This window comes from Manis javanica, chromosome 17 (genome assembly GCF_040802235.1).
Source record: "Manis javanica isolate MJ-LG chromosome 17, MJ_LKY, whole genome shotgun sequence".
NCBI lineage: Eukaryota > Metazoa > Chordata > Mammalia > Pholidota > Manidae > Manis > Manis javanica.
In genome coordinates, this window is record NC_133172.1 from 14,462,592 (window position 1) to 14,478,504 (window position 15,913).

The 15,913-nt window shown below is 59.5% G+C and overlaps 1 protein-coding gene across 6 annotated transcripts in view; it reads right to left on the reverse strand.

Annotated features, from left to right (window-relative positions):
- Positions 1-997: 997 nt before the first annotated feature.
- PAK4 (p21 (RAC1) activated kinase 4) overlaps positions 998-15,913 on the reverse strand; it is a 42,594-nt gene continuing 27,678 nt past the window's right edge. For 5 of the 6 annotated variants that reach the window (XM_017657755.3, XM_017657757.3, XM_017657754.3 and 2 more), the window contains 9 exons: positions 12,367-12,440; positions 10,830-11,088; positions 7,533-7,991; positions 6,887-7,315; positions 5,381-5,514; positions 5,031-5,157; positions 3,784-3,909; positions 2,467-2,601; positions 998-1,987 (listed from right to left, as the gene is read on the reverse strand). In XM_017657755.3, the coding sequence (XP_017513244.3) occupies positions 1,832-1,987; positions 2,467-2,601; positions 3,784-3,909; positions 5,031-5,157; positions 5,381-5,514; positions 6,887-7,315; positions 7,533-7,991; positions 10,830-11,033 (1,770 nt within the window). In that variant the 5' untranslated portion in view covers positions 11,034-11,088; positions 12,367-12,440 and the 3' untranslated portion in view covers positions 998-1,831. The remainder of the gene's footprint in view (positions 1,988-2,466; positions 2,602-3,783; positions 3,910-5,030; positions 5,158-5,380; positions 5,515-6,886; positions 7,316-7,532; positions 7,992-10,829; positions 11,089-12,366; positions 12,441-15,913) is intronic. The other variant, XM_017657760.3, reaches the window with a different exon arrangement.

Below are 15,913 nucleotides of genomic sequence, written 5' to 3' on the forward strand. Positions count from 1 at the left end.
TCATTTGTAGAAGCATTCCAACTTGAACCTTTTTTTTGGTGTGTGTGGGAGTCGTCTTTTCTTGTTTTCTATTTCTCCTTACACCAATTTTGTCGTATTTTTTTCACAGTAGCCACTTCACCCAGGCCTCAGTCATATATGGTGACAGTTGCTCTCACTGCTATGTCTAAATCTCTGTGGTGATCCATCTAGATCATGCATGTTCTTGGCCAGGCCTTGTCTCAGAAACAGCACCCTGACTTTGCGGGGAGCTCAGGGCCTCCGGAGAGGTGCAGGCCACATGGCTGTGCACCTGGCCAGAGTCTCCCTCTGAGACTTGTCACACTGCCCGCCCACAAACCAGCCTGGGCTCCCTGGTACCCGTGATGCCTGGTGGGCTCTGAAGAAGGGGGTTCACCCCACACTCTCCCAGCACCCCCAGGCGACTGTTCCTGCCCGACCACCTCTCCGGGTGCTCTGGGAGGACACGGACAGAATGCAGACACAACACTGTCACCTTGATGTCAGCCCAGTTCCCTTCTCCCCTAGGGCCCTGACCTGGAGGGAAGGACTCGGCCGGCGGATCATCTCCGAAGCTGGCAGCTCCCAGTCAGTCTGCCTTGGCCAAAACCTCAAAAGCCTACCTTCCCACTGAGTGATATTCAGAATGGTCAATTTATGAACATCAACTCACTCAGGATCCTTCCTACCCACTGAACATGCTCAAGAAAACTTTTAAAACAGGTTTCCAGGAAACTGCAGATCTGGCAAACTGGTCATCATGATACATGGCATCTGCTGAACTGGCTGTTTCCAGACTGGGGGGCTGGGGAGGTGGGGGGTATTTTTGGCTGCTTTGGACCTCCCCACCCACCCACCCACATGGCCCTTGCCCTAAGCTAGGCTTAGTCCTGGGGTTGGCCAGGCCTCCCTCTCCCAACCCTGGAGAGCCTCCTCTGAGATGCTCACCCCAGGACGGCCTGGACAGGGAGGGGCCTCTACATACCACACACACACAAAACAAGAAAATGTTTTAATTGTAAAACTAACTCCAGGGAAGGAAGGGCAGGGCTGCACTGAGGGGGCAGGAACCTGATTCTTCAAGCGTGATTCTGTCCCCGGGCTGCCCTGCAGGACAGGGACCATCTGTCCCCAGGTGGGGACAGGGGCAAGAGTGTTATAAAATGACAATATAAATATTCTAGAAAAGAAGAGGCTGTCCAGGTGCAGTAGTCATTTTCTGCAGAGGCTGGGGTGGTGGGGGGTGGGAAGACCAAACCCATCTCCCCATCCAGCTACAGAAAGGGGGTGTAGGGCTATGGGAAAAGGCCACTCTTCAGACATTCATGATCAACCCCCACAATGGCTCAGGGGGGAGAGGTGACTGGATGTTAGGCAAGGTCTCAGAGACACCCACTCCCAGGCTGGAGGCCAGAATAGCTGGGCCTACCACACACATGTGCACCCACACAGACACACAGACACACACACGCACACATGCACGCCTCTTTCATAGTGTTCTCTCCACCCTCAGAGGCCCCCACTGCAGATTTCCAGTGATAGGAGGGCCACCTGTCCTTCCTGGAGACAGGAAAACACAGGGAGAGCCTGTCCTGGAGGGTGGGGGGTCCTGGGAGCCTCACTTGCTCCCATGAGTCCCTGTGTTTTTTTTAAAGTCACAAAATCAAAACCAGAGTTCAGTAGTTGGGTCCCAAACGCCCCCAGCAAGGAGGGCAGGGCCACACTGCGCATCTCCCAGGCGGGGAGGAGTGAGGGCCAGCTCCCTACTGGCCTCCAGCAGGGTAGGGGCTGACCCAAGGGGCTCTTTGGTTGAGGGACAGAGCGCTGCACCTCATCTGGCACGGTTCTGGCGCATGAGGGGCACGATACTGGCGGGTGGGCCTGCTTTGGTGAGGAACGGGTGCTTCAGCAGCTCAGCAGCCGTGGCCCGCTGGGCTGGGTCCCGCACCAGCAGGCGGTCCAGGAAGCCCTTCAGGGACGGTGACACCTGTGGGGAGATGGGGGAGCAGGTCAGGGGGCGTCTGAATGATGCTCACTCACCATGAGGCCCTGTTTCTTCCTCTGTCAGAGGGGCTGACATCTACTACATCCAGGGAGGGGGCATGATGTCCCAGGGGTTTATAGAGTTTGGCCTCAGGGGCAGCAACAAATGCAAAGGCTCGAGGGGCTCATTTCCACCCTACCCTTGAGGTCCTGCCAGAAGCTGGAAGCAGCTGGGCCAAGACACCCTTCTCACCAGGCGACTCCTCCACCGGGGAGGCTGCTCGCCTGGACCTGGCTGTTCTGTGTTCATTGAGCTGGGCCAGTCCCCACACCACCTCTGCGGGATGGCAAGGGCTCTGGGCACAGGCCTGGTGGGGGGTGAGGCCAGCACGCAGGAAGTGCCCCCCAGGAGCCAACCACACCCCAGCCCTGTCTGTGCCTGGCCAGTGGGCTGCCCCGAGCCCACCCACCAGGAGGACCCACCTTGTGCAGGTTCTTCAGTCGGGGTGGCAGGTTGTCGCGGATCATCTTCATGGCTTTGAGGGGTGGCTCGTTGAAGTAGGGGGGCTCCCCATCCACCATCTCGATCACCATCACCCCCAGAGACCAGATATCCACCTGTAGTGGGGAAAGGACATCAGGGCCAAGCTGGGCAGGCAGGCACGGGCCGGCGCCCGAGGGAAGCCCACGAGCTGGAGGAAGCCCTCAGCACCAGCCCGGTTCTGCCCACCCCGCATCCATCCCCCTTCCTTTTGTCAACCACACCCGGTTTCCTCTCCCTTCTCATTCCATGGAGCATCTGGAGTGGGTCTGTGACCAGGCTGTGTCACTGACATGGTCTGGACACAGGAACTGGCTCAGGGATGGGCGCGTGACCCATGCTGGGCCAGTCAGAGTGAACCCTGAGACTTCAGGGAGGGCCCGAGCACACAGGACGGGGCGAACAGGCCTGAAGCTTGTCACCCACCTAATTCGCCATTCTGGGGACCCAGAGCTTTCATGTTTTGTTGAACCTGACTGAGGGGTTTTGTCACTCACAGGCAGTCCTGACTGAGATAGCCCCTCAGAATCTCATCCCAGCCTCCCCTTCCAGTGTGACCACATTCCAGCCTCAGGTCCCCCACAATATGCTTCCCAGGATGCCTTTCTCATGGCCAGGCACTGGGTTAAATCTTGTAGACTGATCATGGAGGAATCCTCAGGGCCACAGAGCACAACTCAAAGGCCTCAGGACCAGGCAGGTAATAGCAGTGAGTGAAGGTTAGAGCATCAATAGGGATGGGTGGGGACTACAGCCAAGATGAAGGTACCCCTGCCTTTTCTAACGTGGAGCAGCCCTTCAGTGCCTGCCAATTGTTGCCATGTGGGAGTCTGGCCTCCCCAGGGCGGGTCCCTGTCGCCTAGTTGCTACTCCCAACCTCCTGCCCCGCACAGGATGAACAAGTAGTTTTCTGATAGAGGATGGAAATTCAGACTATTATGCGAGAATTCTTTAAAATGCTTACAAGAGCATCTTCAGACCATAGCAGCCAGAAGCCGGACAGTTTGGGGCCTCTGCAGCAGGCTGCCAGGCTGGGCCATGGCCACTGCTGCTCAGCATTCTGTGCCCATTACGAAGCTCTGGGCCTGGCTCTGAACTCGTGCCCTCAGTAACGAATGCCTACCTCTTTCCCCACAAAACCATCCCTGGCAACCCGCCCCCAAACGGAGCTCCACCACAGCACCAGCACTCTGGCTGTTCGGGCTGTCACTGCATCAACCAGTGCCGGCGGCAGGACAACCAGGGCCCCTTTGGCTCACCTCTGGCCCGTAGGGGAGGCGAGAGATGAGCTCTGGGGCCATCCAGTAGGGTGTGCCGACCAGTGACTTCCTCCGTGGCACCTCCTTGCTCACCTGGGCACAGAACCCGAAGTCTGACAGCTTCACCTGGAGCAGGGCACAGGCAGTGGGGTCAGAGGTGCTGGCAGGGGGAGGGGAAGCAGAGGCGCCCACCTAATTAGTTCATTGACCTCCATGTGCTGGGTCTCCACTGCACAGCCCAGAGGTTAGAGCCAGACCACGGAGCGGCTGGGCCATCTCCCAGCAGGGGCCCCCAGGATCACACCATCTATCTTCCTGACAGGGTCGGCACTGGGCTCCTGGGGGAAGTGGCCCAAGTCCTAGAGGTACCAAAGGCTGGGCAGGGGTCAAGACCGGGGCTGGGCCCCAAAGCCCATGCCCTGGGCCCCTGTTTCCCTGGAGGAAGCACATCTCCAGTTGACATGCATGAGAGGGATGCAGCCCTGACCAGGGGCGTGAGGACCCCAGCCTGCCGCTGCAACACCCACATTCCCTGAACCAAGGATTTACACTTGGGGAACAGACCTCATTCAGGGTATCTATGGGTCTTAGCCCCAGGAAGCACACCCACACTTCAGGCTCACAGAGCCCCCCAAACACATCTGCAGACATCTTTAGGGGTTCATGGACCCCAACTGAGACCCCCAGTGAAACAGACCCTCCATGCTCTGCCTCTGCTGACTGGCTTACCATTCCTGGGGAAGGGCAGGTGAACTACCAAGAATCTGGTGCAAGTCAAGGGCCCCTCCCACTGAAAGTTATGTCCTCTCTTGGAATATAAATGCAGGTTCTGGATACTGAGAGGCTCATCCGTGGATTTCAGATTCAGAACTTCAGTCCGGAAGGTGGGATACAAGACCAGGGTCCACAGCCCACCCCTAGGTGCTCAGCTAGAAACAGGTTCCCAGTGGAGGGAGAAATATGTGGCTGAGGGCTGTGGCTGGCTGCCCAAAGGCATTCTCCCCTCTCTGGGCCCAGGGCTGCACTACAGTTCCCAGCATCCTGTGCAGATGGCTGAGCCTCTGCCTGGGCCCCCCAGTGACTGTGAACAGAGCCCCCCCACTGACCTGGACCCTGACTCTAGACTGTTGCATGAGGAACAAATAAGCTTACTGCTCCTACAGCCACTGACTCAGGGCTCAGAGCCACCCTAAGAGCAGAGGGAGGCCGGGGCACATGGGGGGAGCGCAAACCACCCCACTCCTCACTCTGCCATCGTGGGTCAGCAGGATGGAGTCACTCTTGATGTCCCGGTGGATGACACCCTGGGCGTGGAGCACGGCCAAGGCCTGCAGCACGGCCAGGCACACAGCGGCGATCTGCTCCTCGTTCATCCTGTGTGAGGCAGGGGGTTGGGGGTAGCAACTCGGCAGACGGGGACCTGCCCTGGGGTCCGAAGGGGATGTAATACTGCTGGTCCCGAGACATTGCCCCACCTTCAGGGGTCTGGAGGTGACTTTGTCCTGTCATGGGAGAGGGCTTAGGGAACCCAGCTCCACCCTGGGAGCCTGGGGCAACAGCGGGCACGTGCGGCCAGGGTCCAGCTGCCCAGCAGTACCTGGTGTGGGTGACGATGTCGGTGAGGGCACCTCCCTCCAGGAACTCCATCACCACCCAGAGCTCATCCCCCACCAGGTAGCTGTTGTACATCTCCACCACGTTCTCATGCTGGTAGTCCCTCATGATCACCACCTAGGCACACAAGGCTGGGTCAGCATGGTGGCAAGGCAGGGGAGGGCCGCCAGCCCCGTCTGCAGACGTAGCCACCTGCCGCCCCCTCCGGCCTGGCCTCAGGCCCCACCACACTGCAGGCCCAGTGCTGCCTGCCACGCCTGCTCCCTGGGGTCACCCTGGACTGCCCTCCTCACTGCCCACGCTGACAGACCCCAGGGGCAGCTTGTGGCCTGACGCCTCCATCATGGGGGCAGTGCCCACCCCATGCACATGCTGTATCTAATCCCAACCTCTGACCAGTCCTGGGTTGGTCTTTGAGTGGCTGGGCTCACCAGGCTCATGGTAGGGAAGAGGGGTAGGAGGAGAACATCTAGGTACAGGGTTGAGGTCAGAAGGACAAACATGTATCAGCCAAAGTTAGAATGAAGGCGGGGATGGGTTTCAGGGGCAAGAAGGCCCAGCAAGGCAGAGCCTGGGGGAGAAGGGGGAACCTGATGCTTACAGGGGCCCTACACAGTGCAGCTGGAGCACTGTGATACTGGGGGACAGGATGGGTTATGGGGCACAGTTGGGAGCCGAGAGATCGAGAGGCAAGAGTTAAGAGTTCAGACACCCCCAGGCCTGACATCCTGGGACTCTCCACCAGAGCCCAGACGGTGCTCCCGACACAGACTCCTCTCGGAACGGAGCCCGGAGTCTGTAACCAGCTCTGTGGCACAGAGGTCACTCCTAAGCCAAGGGCCTAGATTGTGCCCAGGTCTCAAATGGCCAGCAAAGAGGTAGCCCTTGTCTTGAAGGCATTAGGGGGCACTGTAAGGGTCAGTGAAGAGGATGCGTGGCAGGCCTACCTGTCAGAGCCTTTTTAACTGCTGTGTGGCAGATGCCCAGGGTGCCCAAGAGGAGAGGCCAGAGCAGGGTCCAGGGGCACAGGCTGGGGCTGCATGGGGCTAGCAGGCTGGGGCGGGGACAGGGAGGGCCCAGGGCTCTGGCCTGGGGACGGGGTTGGGAGGCCTCACTAAGACAGGGAACCAGAGTGGGGCAGGTTTGGGGGAGAAGCTCTGGGGGCTGGTTTGGGACTCGGGTGTGAGGGGCCTGGAAGACAGGTGGAGGATGGGGTTTAGTATGCTGAAGGGGCCTGGAGCACGGGCTTGGGGAGAGGCTAGGAACGGGACAGAGGTGGTGTGCTTACTGTGGGGACAGAGGAGACAGCCTGGCGATGTGTGAGGAGTGAGGGGAGGAGACAGGCCCAGAACCCAGCCTAGGGAACCCGGACTTGAAGGGCCTCCTCCCATTCCCCCCCATTTAGGGCCTAGCTCAATGGGCCTCAGATCCATCTGTGGAGGAATGCGGGGCGGGAGGATGAAGGCAGACAGAGGGACAGAGGGCCCACCTCATTGAACAGCAGCTCACGCCTCTGCTGCTTGCGCAGGTCCATCTTCTTGACGGCCACCAGCCTGCCTGAGCTGCGCACGGTGGCAATGCACACGATACCTGTGGAGCCCTCCCCGATCTTGATAAAGTTGTCCAGGTAGGAGCGGGGGTCACCGGGATCCACCACCAGCTGCAGGGCAGCCCGGAACTGCTCATGGGATACTCGCTGGGGTTCCCGCTGTGGTGAGCGGGGCCCGGGGGCAGGGGGGACAGCAGGGGTGGTGAGGGGGCGGGCTGAAGGTGCTAGCTGGGGCTCAGAAGCGTGGGGGCCCAGCACTCCAGGGCTGGGGGTGCCGCGGGCTCGGGCAGGAGGCCGGGAGGAGGAGGACCGGGGAACAGCCAGGCCCCCTGCAGATGGCCCATTGGGGGCCAGGTTGTGAGGCTCCCCCTGAAACAGAAAAGAAAGGTGGCTATCATTGGAGGGGCCAGAGGCAGGCTGTGCTCCCTGAGCAGGATGGGGGCCCTGGCTGTGGGACAGACACATGGTGGTCAGGATGGAGATGGACAGTGGGCTGGGCACAGGCTGGAGGTGGTAGGTGGGGAACGGGGGAAGAAGTTTCAGGAAAAGGGACGGTGTGGGGACCTGTGGCAGGGAGATCGGTTACCTGGGCACCTCGGGACGGGTGGTCCGTATCAGCCCTCGGGTACGTGTTAAAGGGCCGGCCAGCTGCCACTTTCACCCCACTGGCCAGACCAGGAGGCTGGGGGGTGCCGACATCAGGCCCAGAGAGGGGGCGCTTGTCCCGGGCGGACTCCTGGGGTACCCCTGAGCCCTCCCTGGAAGACTTGGGCCTCTTCTCTGGCCCCACCCGTCGCCTGTCACCACTGCCACCACCCGCCTCGCTGTGACGGGTGACCCGGCCTTGGCTGCCCGCCTTCTCTGGGCCCCCTCTGGCCGTGGTGGCCTGCTCTGTGGGCATCCCATTTTCCTGGCGGACACGGGCAGGTGGTGGTGGGCTGTCTTTCCGCAGGGAGTTGGAGCGCGTCACCGACATGTTCTCAAACTCGTCGAGCAGCAACGTGAGGGCCCCATCCTTGGCGCCTTTGCTGCCCCGCACGATGGTCTGGGGTCCGGGGCAATGGCGGGGTGGGGCCGGACAAGGAGGAGGACACAGCATGTATCCGACACACAAGGACAGGACAACACAACACACAGAGACAAGACAGAGACGGAATGAAGAAATGCCATGGGGTGATGACGGGGCTGTGCGGGGGGCAGAGCCAGGGAGGCCCCTGCAGCCCCTCCTCCCACTCCCACCACCGAGCTGGCTGTCGCAGGAGAGGAGCTGAGGGAGCAACTCCTGTGGGTGGGACTGCCACCCCTGGGCTGGATGGCCCTCTGAGAAGCGCCCCCCTTTCTTTCTCCTACTCGCCCGGCCGGGGCAGGTCCCAACCCTGCGGGGTGGAGGAGGAGGGCACAGGCCACGCCACCCCATAATCAGCCCTGGAGAGCTGCAAATTACAGGACACAGAGGCCAGAATACAGCTTGGTGCTTCCTCCCTTGCAGCCTGCCAGGGTTGTTAACCCCAAAAACCATGCCCTCTGTTCCCCTGAAAGCTGAGGGTGGAGTACAGGGGGAGTCAGAAAGGACTGGGCCCAAAGTAGAGGGCAAGAGTACCCCATGAGAGGGATGGCAGGTGCAAATGCCCACAGGACCGGGCCCATGTAAAGCGTGGCCTGGATCCGTCGAGTACTCATCTGTCATGGCCAAACCCTGATCCAGGTCATAGCCACCACTTCCATGAGTATTGAGTCACAGCCTCCAGGGACCCCCTTGCTTCCCACTCAGCTCCAAGCAAATGGGCCTCCCCACTGCTCCTCAAACAGAGCAGGCAGGCTCTGATCCCAGGGCCTTTGCACTGGCTGTGTGCTCTTCCTAGAACATCTCTCCCAGGTAGGCCCATGGCTCCCCTCCCTCTCCTCCTTCAGGTTTTTGCTCAAAACTCAGCTTCTAAGAGGGAAGCTTTTGTGGCCCACCCAGAGTGTAAAATGCCGGTCCCTAACACAAACTCCTGCCCTTCCCTGCTTTTTCTCTACAGCACCCAGGACCAGCTGACAGAAAGCACACGTACACTGTCCACAGCCTGCTCTGCCAGTGCACCATTCACGATGGCAGCTATTATTTATTCCTGTCTGTTGCTGCTCTTGCTGCATCTCAGCACCCATAACATATGGTATATAGAAGGTGCTCAACAAACATTTGTTGAACCAGCGAGTGAGGCGGCCTGGGAAGAGGCTTCGGAAAGCACAGGGTACGCCCCCATCCCTCTATCAACCACTGGCATGCTGGGACATGGGCCCAGAGCCGCCAAACATCCTGAGGCCAGAAGAGCCTCTACTGTGCAGAAAACACTGTTCCCACGGAACCCGCCCACAGGCACAGGGCCCCCATGGGGCCCGCCCTGCCCCTGCCTCTTTTGGGCCTTGGATGCCCACCTGGAAGCCTGGCCTTGCCCAGGGATCCAGTGAAGCGAGGCAGAAACCTGGTTAGACCCTGGGCTGGAGTAAGAGTCTGAGGAGTCCCTGGGGGCTGCAAAAGGGCCTGCAAGGACGGGAGTGATTCCCAACCAAGGGCAGCAAACACAAGTGCCCACGGCTAGCCCATGTGGCACCTTTGTGTGAATTAAGACAAGGTAAACACAGGCCCAGGCTGTGCTCACAGCTGACAGGCTGAGCAGAGGCTATATTTTAGGAGGTGCCCTAATGAGCACAAAACCAGCATGCACGCAGCCACGGGACCAGGCAGGGCATGGAAGTGAGGTGGGCTGGGTGGGGCCTGCAGGCCCAGAACAGCCAGGGCCTCCTCACCCCGCGGAGGCAGCTGCCACTCCACTGACTCCGGTGACTAGTCAGGGGAAGCCAGAAACAGAGAATTGTATGTGAAGTCTCTCTCTCTTTTTAAGCAGTGGCAAAGAGTTCAAAGCATTCAAAACATAAGGCCGCTGGACTGAGAGCCTGGTGGGAGAGTGTCCACACCTGAGTCTATGCCCACCTCGCTGATCACCTGGGGCCTCCTCCCATCAGGCCGGGCAGGGCACTGGGAGAGGATGAGTCAGCTGCAGCTCTGCCCCCAGGCTCCAAGCCTGCTGACCAGCGGCACAGCCATCTCCACCCCTCGGAACAACCCTGGCTGCGTTCCTCTGGCCCGCGGCCATTCCTGGCTCCCACTGCCCTTGAGATAAAGTCCCTGCTGCAAGGCCAGCTTCACAGGCTGGGTGCGGCCTCAGCCCTGGCCACCAGGCCCACCTCACCACAGGCCACGCCCGGGTGCCTAGACCACAGAGACAGGCAAAGGGTAAAGAGCACGGGCCTTGGAAATAGACCTTGGTTCAAATCCCAACTCTGCACTTTTGCTCAAGATGGCAGGAGAAAAAACCTCCAAAACCCAAATCCCTGGGGAGTCCCATGGGCCTTTACCTCCCCTAATGGCTTTGCCTGCCCCACCATTTCCTCGGAGACTCCTCCTCCTCTGCCCCCAGGGCTCACCCAGGTGTCCCCTACTCCAGGAAGCTGGCCTGGACCCCGGGGCTGGGTGAGGCACCTCCTCTGGGTGCAATGAGCTCCGCGAAGGCCCAAAGACAAGTGTGCGGTACTGAGGACAGGGGCGCAGAGCTCAGGGAGAGGAGCTCTACTGGGAGGCTGGTGTGGGGAATGTCGGAGGGGCCGAGGTAGGCGCGGACTGGGGGTCAGGGCTGCGAGGCCAGGTGAAGGATCAGTGGGTGAAAGGCCAGCATCAGGGACAAGGATGAGGGTGGAGGGCTGGGGTGTGTCTGGAGGTCAGCAAGCATGGCGAGATCAGCAAGGAGGTGTTGGTCACAGGGTCAGGTGTGGACTTGAGGTCTTGGGTCACTCTGCAGGGGTCAGTGCAGGTCAGGGGAGACAGCGGTGGGTGTCGGCATACCTTGGGGGCTCCGGGCTGGATAGAGGTGATGCAGGCAGGGTCCACCAGGGGCTTGGGCCGGCGAGCGGACTCCTCAATCAGGCTCTGCCACTGGCGGGGCAGGCCCGTGAACTTCTGCTCGTGCTGGTCAAAGCCCGTGTGCACACGGTGTTCAAAGTTGGATGGCGCCGAGATCTCTACCCGCTTCTTCTTCTTCCCAAACATGATGCTGAGGCTCCCAGCACCGTGAGGGTGCAGACTTGGTCTCCTACCGGCAGGCCTAGGGGGAGGGGTGGCTCACCAGAACCCGCCCGTCTCCCCACTCTTCTCCCTGCCCTGCTCCTGTCATCCTCACCTGCTCCCTGGTCTCCCCGACCCCCTCCAGTCTGTCTGCCATATGCAGCCCCAAGGATCTTGTGAGCACCTGTGTCAGGTCACATCCTTCCCTTCCTTAGAGCCCTCCTGTGGTTCCATTGCATCACGGGGGGAAAGCAGAGTCCTCTGTGGCCCTCCCACTAGGACCTCTCTGTGCTCCTCTCCCCTCGCTCACCCTGGCTTTCAAACTTCAGGGCCTTTGTACTGGCTGTTCCCTCTGCATGGAAAACTCTTCCCAGTGTCCACACATGGCTCCCTCCCTCCCGTCCTCCAGGTCTCAGAGCCGTGCGTGAACTGACCACTCAGGTAAAGGAGCCCCCAGGACCCACTATCCTCCCACCACGTCACTTCATAGCATACTAAACTTCGGGAAATTCTGCTGTCCACTCCAGTGTTTCCTAGCGCAGCATCTACACCCCCGAGCACTAGAACATCAGCACCACCGGCAGGTGTCATTTGCCTAGTTTTCATTTCCCTCCCTGGTGGGACAGTGCCTGGCACACAGTGTGTGCTCAGTGATGGATTCTTAGTCCTGGCCACAGCCACTCTGTTTCCCCAGCCTGGACTCTGGGTCAGGAATGTCACACACTCTGGTTACTTATTCAACAATGGTTACTGAGCCCTCGTCCTCTGCACAGCCCCCGGGGAGCCTTACAAAGACACTCCCGCTTTAAGATGTGACTGAGGCAGGTGGGGAAGTTCCTCACTTGCATCGCATGGAGGGTAGGGGTAGACCCACTGCATTACAGACTCTAAGAGGCCAAGCAGCCAGTCTTTAATTGGGTACTTAGAATACTACCAGGCACAGTATAAATCTCAATGAATACCAGTTTAAAAACCAAAGGGGCCAATGGGGAGACACGCTGATGGTGGCATCCCATAGGGAGATCAGCGAAATGACAGGAAGGGGAGCAGGTGGTCAGAATACAAATCACTCTGTGCCACTTACTATGTGTGACCCTGGGCAAGTGACTTAACTTCTCTGTGCGTCGGACCAACCCCCACAGGGCTGTTGTTAGGATTAAATTAATTAGTATGAGCAGAGCTGAGCAGAGGGCTGGGCACGTGGCGAGGGCCCTGTCCACATTTGCTGATGGTTGGGGTCCTCCCAGCAGTGTCTCGGGGAGGAGGGGCCCCAGGTCCTCTCCCCTGTCCCAGCCATGGTCCCTGGAGCCCTACAGACCTGGCTGGATGTTGGCTGTGCTAGAAGTGCCCTCGGGCAGGTGACGTCTCCTCTTGGGGCTTCGGGTTACTCATCTATAAAATGGGAAGAAAATATTATTTACTCATTCATTCATTCATAGCTCACTCCTTTGTGCCCAGACCTACACAGGTTGGTGCTAGGACCCAGCGCTAACAGCCAGTTTCTGATAGTCCAAGATGGTCGGCCCTGGGATCAGGGAGCGGCAAATCCAGCCAGGAGGATGGATGGGGATAACGGGAAGCTTCATCGAAGAGGAACCATGTGAACTGAGACCCAAAGGGTGAGGGAAGTGCAGTAGGTTGGGGTTTTTGTCTGGCTCGTGACTGGCTCCTCAGCCCCTGGCACAGGGTCACCGGAAGCTCAGTAAGTCTTGTGACCTAGTGAGGCCCCTCCAGCCCCTGGTTCACTTCCCGGCTCCTGTCCTGTGACAGCAGCTCTGTGAGGTAAGGGCGCGGAGGCCACCACCCCTAGCCCACATTAGACCGTAAGTAGGTAGCCAATCAGGAGAACCGGTTTGGCAGCAGGAGCCCAGTGGGAAGTGGGTGGGGACCCAGCAGCCAACCTGTCTCAACTGGTCCTGCCCTCATGGCCAGCAGGTGACCAGAGCCAGGTCTGGTAGCACGCTGCCCCACCCTCCCCTTTGCCTCCTCCACCTCAGCCCCTTCTCTGACCCCAGCCAAGCCAGGAGTCCCTTCACTGTCCCCCCAATTCCAGTGCCCTGTCCACCCATCCCTCCCAGACTTCTGTCCTTGGCCTGCCGACAGTGCCCCTGATCCACCCTGTTCTTTCTCCAGGCAACTCTGTCCTCAGCTTTCCATCCAGTTCCAGGCCCAGCCTTGTCCCTACACCCCGAGCCCTCCCCCACCTCCCCCTGCTGTTACCCCAGATCAGCCCCAAATCCTATCACCTCCTGTCTCGCGCACACACACGCCCCCATCTGACCCGAGGCCGAGCCTCACTCCTCACCTGGGGCCTGGGGGCAGCTAGTCAGCCCCGCCCTCTGCAGGAGAGGATTAGCCACTGACCCCTGAGGAACCCAGGAGAGGGAGGGGCAGCCCCAGCTGGGAGAAGCTCAGGATAAAGAAGGGGCGGGCAGGAGGCAGCCTGGAAGACAGGCGGCCAACTCAGAGCCCTCCCCCAGCCACCTCTGCACACTGCAGGCAGCCGCCATCCCGGCTGCATGTGACCCTGCAGGGGAAGGGGACAGAGGGGCACACCTCCGGATATTTGCCCAGGGCTCTTGGAGGGCAGGACAAACAGAGGAACTGACCGTGTTTATCCTGATCAGGCAGGAGCCCCACCCTGGGGCAGCTCTAAGCACTGCAGACTCCCCCGCCAGCCTCCTTTCCCAAGTCCCCAAGTGCCTGCCCGACCTTATGGGGGCCACAGAGGGAAGGGACAGGAGCCGCTTCATGAAGGAAGCCTGAAGCAGTGGGGTGGACCAAGTGTGTGCTAGACTTCCTAAGCAGCTCCAAAAGCCTCAAAGCCCTGCTCTGCTACTATGCGAGGGGCCACCTCCCTGTCTGTACCCGCCAGCCCACCTTAGGAACTCTCCACGCGGCCCTGGGCTCAGCCACTTTGTCCCTCCGTTTTGTCTGTTGTTAAAAGCGAGCGATGACAGTACTTGCTGCCTGCAATCACTCAGGCACTAAGGGCCTGGCCCCAAGACCACCGCACACACGGCAGGGAGGGAGGCGCTCAGTAAACACAGGTCTCCATTACACCAGCAGCCAGCACTCCTGAGCACCTACTGTGTGCTGGCCCCTCTTCTAAGCACTCGGCCCAGAGTCCCTCATTTAATCTGCATGCCTGGCCTGGAGAAAGGGTTCATAATGGCTCCTTTCTCCAGGCCAGACAAGGAAAACATGTTACAGACAAGGAAAACTAGGCACGAGCGGGCACTCTACTTGCCCAGGTCACACAGCTTGGCGGCAGTGTGGACAGGAGGCTCCAGGCCTGTCTAACCCAGAGCCCAAGCCCCGCCAGGCCTTAGGCTCCACGGCAGTGGCGTGCGTGGAGACTTGCACGTGGTGGTCCTGCTTGGCGCTCTGTGCGCCCACTCCCTATCCCTCACAGTGAGCCCCGGAGACAGGGACTCTCATCGTCCCTGATTTGCAAATGGGGAGACTGAGGTCCAGCGAGGGGAAAGCCCATTGTCTGGGGCACCCGGGATTTGCAGCCCGGTGGCTGGGCACAGAACCCAGGCTCTGACTGCCCTGCCCCCAGGGCCGCTGCTGTGTTTGTCTTGCTGCCACCACTCTCTCCCAGGCTGCTCTGGCTTCCTCCTTGCTCCTCCCTCCCATCCTCTCTGTCCACGCCCTGACCTTGCCCTTCCTCTCCTGCCCTGACCCCTCCTGGGGGGCGAGGATCCCTACCTCCTACCTAACCTGCCCCGGCCTCCAGGGATGGGGGAGGCAGAACAAGTGAGGCTCCTGCCCATGTGCCCCACAGCACCTTATCTACCTTATCTGCCACGCCCCACTCCCAGGCCTCGGGCATGACAGTCTGCCGTGGAAAAGATGTTTGAAAACCAGTCCCTGCCACCAAATGTGGCTTACAAGGCTCAGCCCTGGAACTCACGCCATCGCCACCAGCACAAGGGCCCCATGACCTTGCACAGATGCTGATGCTGAGCCCACTGGCTCCATGTGACCTTGGAGTTGCTATTCTCACTGCCATTTTGCAGATGTGGAAACCAAGGCTCGCAAAAGTGAAATCTCTTGCTAAGGTCACCAAGAAGAGCTGAGCCTGGGAGGCAGTCCAACCCACTACAGAGTTGGTGTCCTTAAACCTTCTGCTGGCCACCAAGACTCTTCCCTGTGGCCCTCAAGGCCCTGCACCATCTGCCTGTCACCTCTCTGCCCTCCTCTCCTTCCCCCCCTTGCTCCTTCTGCCCCAGCCACATGGGCCTTCTTGCTGTTCTTCAAACCCTAGACATGTCCCCCACCTCAGGGCCTTTGCAGCAGCTGTTGTCGCACGTGCTAGAATTGTCTTCTCACTGATCTGCCTCCCACCCTCCTTCCTTCCACCTGTATCTGTGCTCAAATGTTTCTGTCCTGTTACCTTCTATGTCCCTTTCTCTGCTCTTTTTCCTCATTGTACATACGTACCACATACATAGCCTGTGTGTGTATGTAATTCTTTCATGTCTGCCTCCCCCACTGGAATGTCAGCTCCATGTGGGAAGGGCCTGTCACCTGTCTTCCTCCCAACTCTGCCCCGATACCTGCATCACTGCCTGGCCCACAGGAGGCACTCAAGGAACACTTGATGAATGAACTGATCCATCTGAACTGTTACACTACACCTCTGCTCAGACACCTCAGACTCTGCCCAGACTGTACTTGTGAAACCTTGGTGGAGAAACCCCAGGAACCCAGAGGCAAGGGTGCGTCAGGAACCCTTGAGGATGGAATGGATGACAGAGTGCAGCCTGCAGCCTCCAGCCAAGGTACAGATACCTCTGCAGTCCAGTATTCGATCCCAAAAATGCAGGCACCTTTAGCATCCTGCTCTAAGTGTTTAT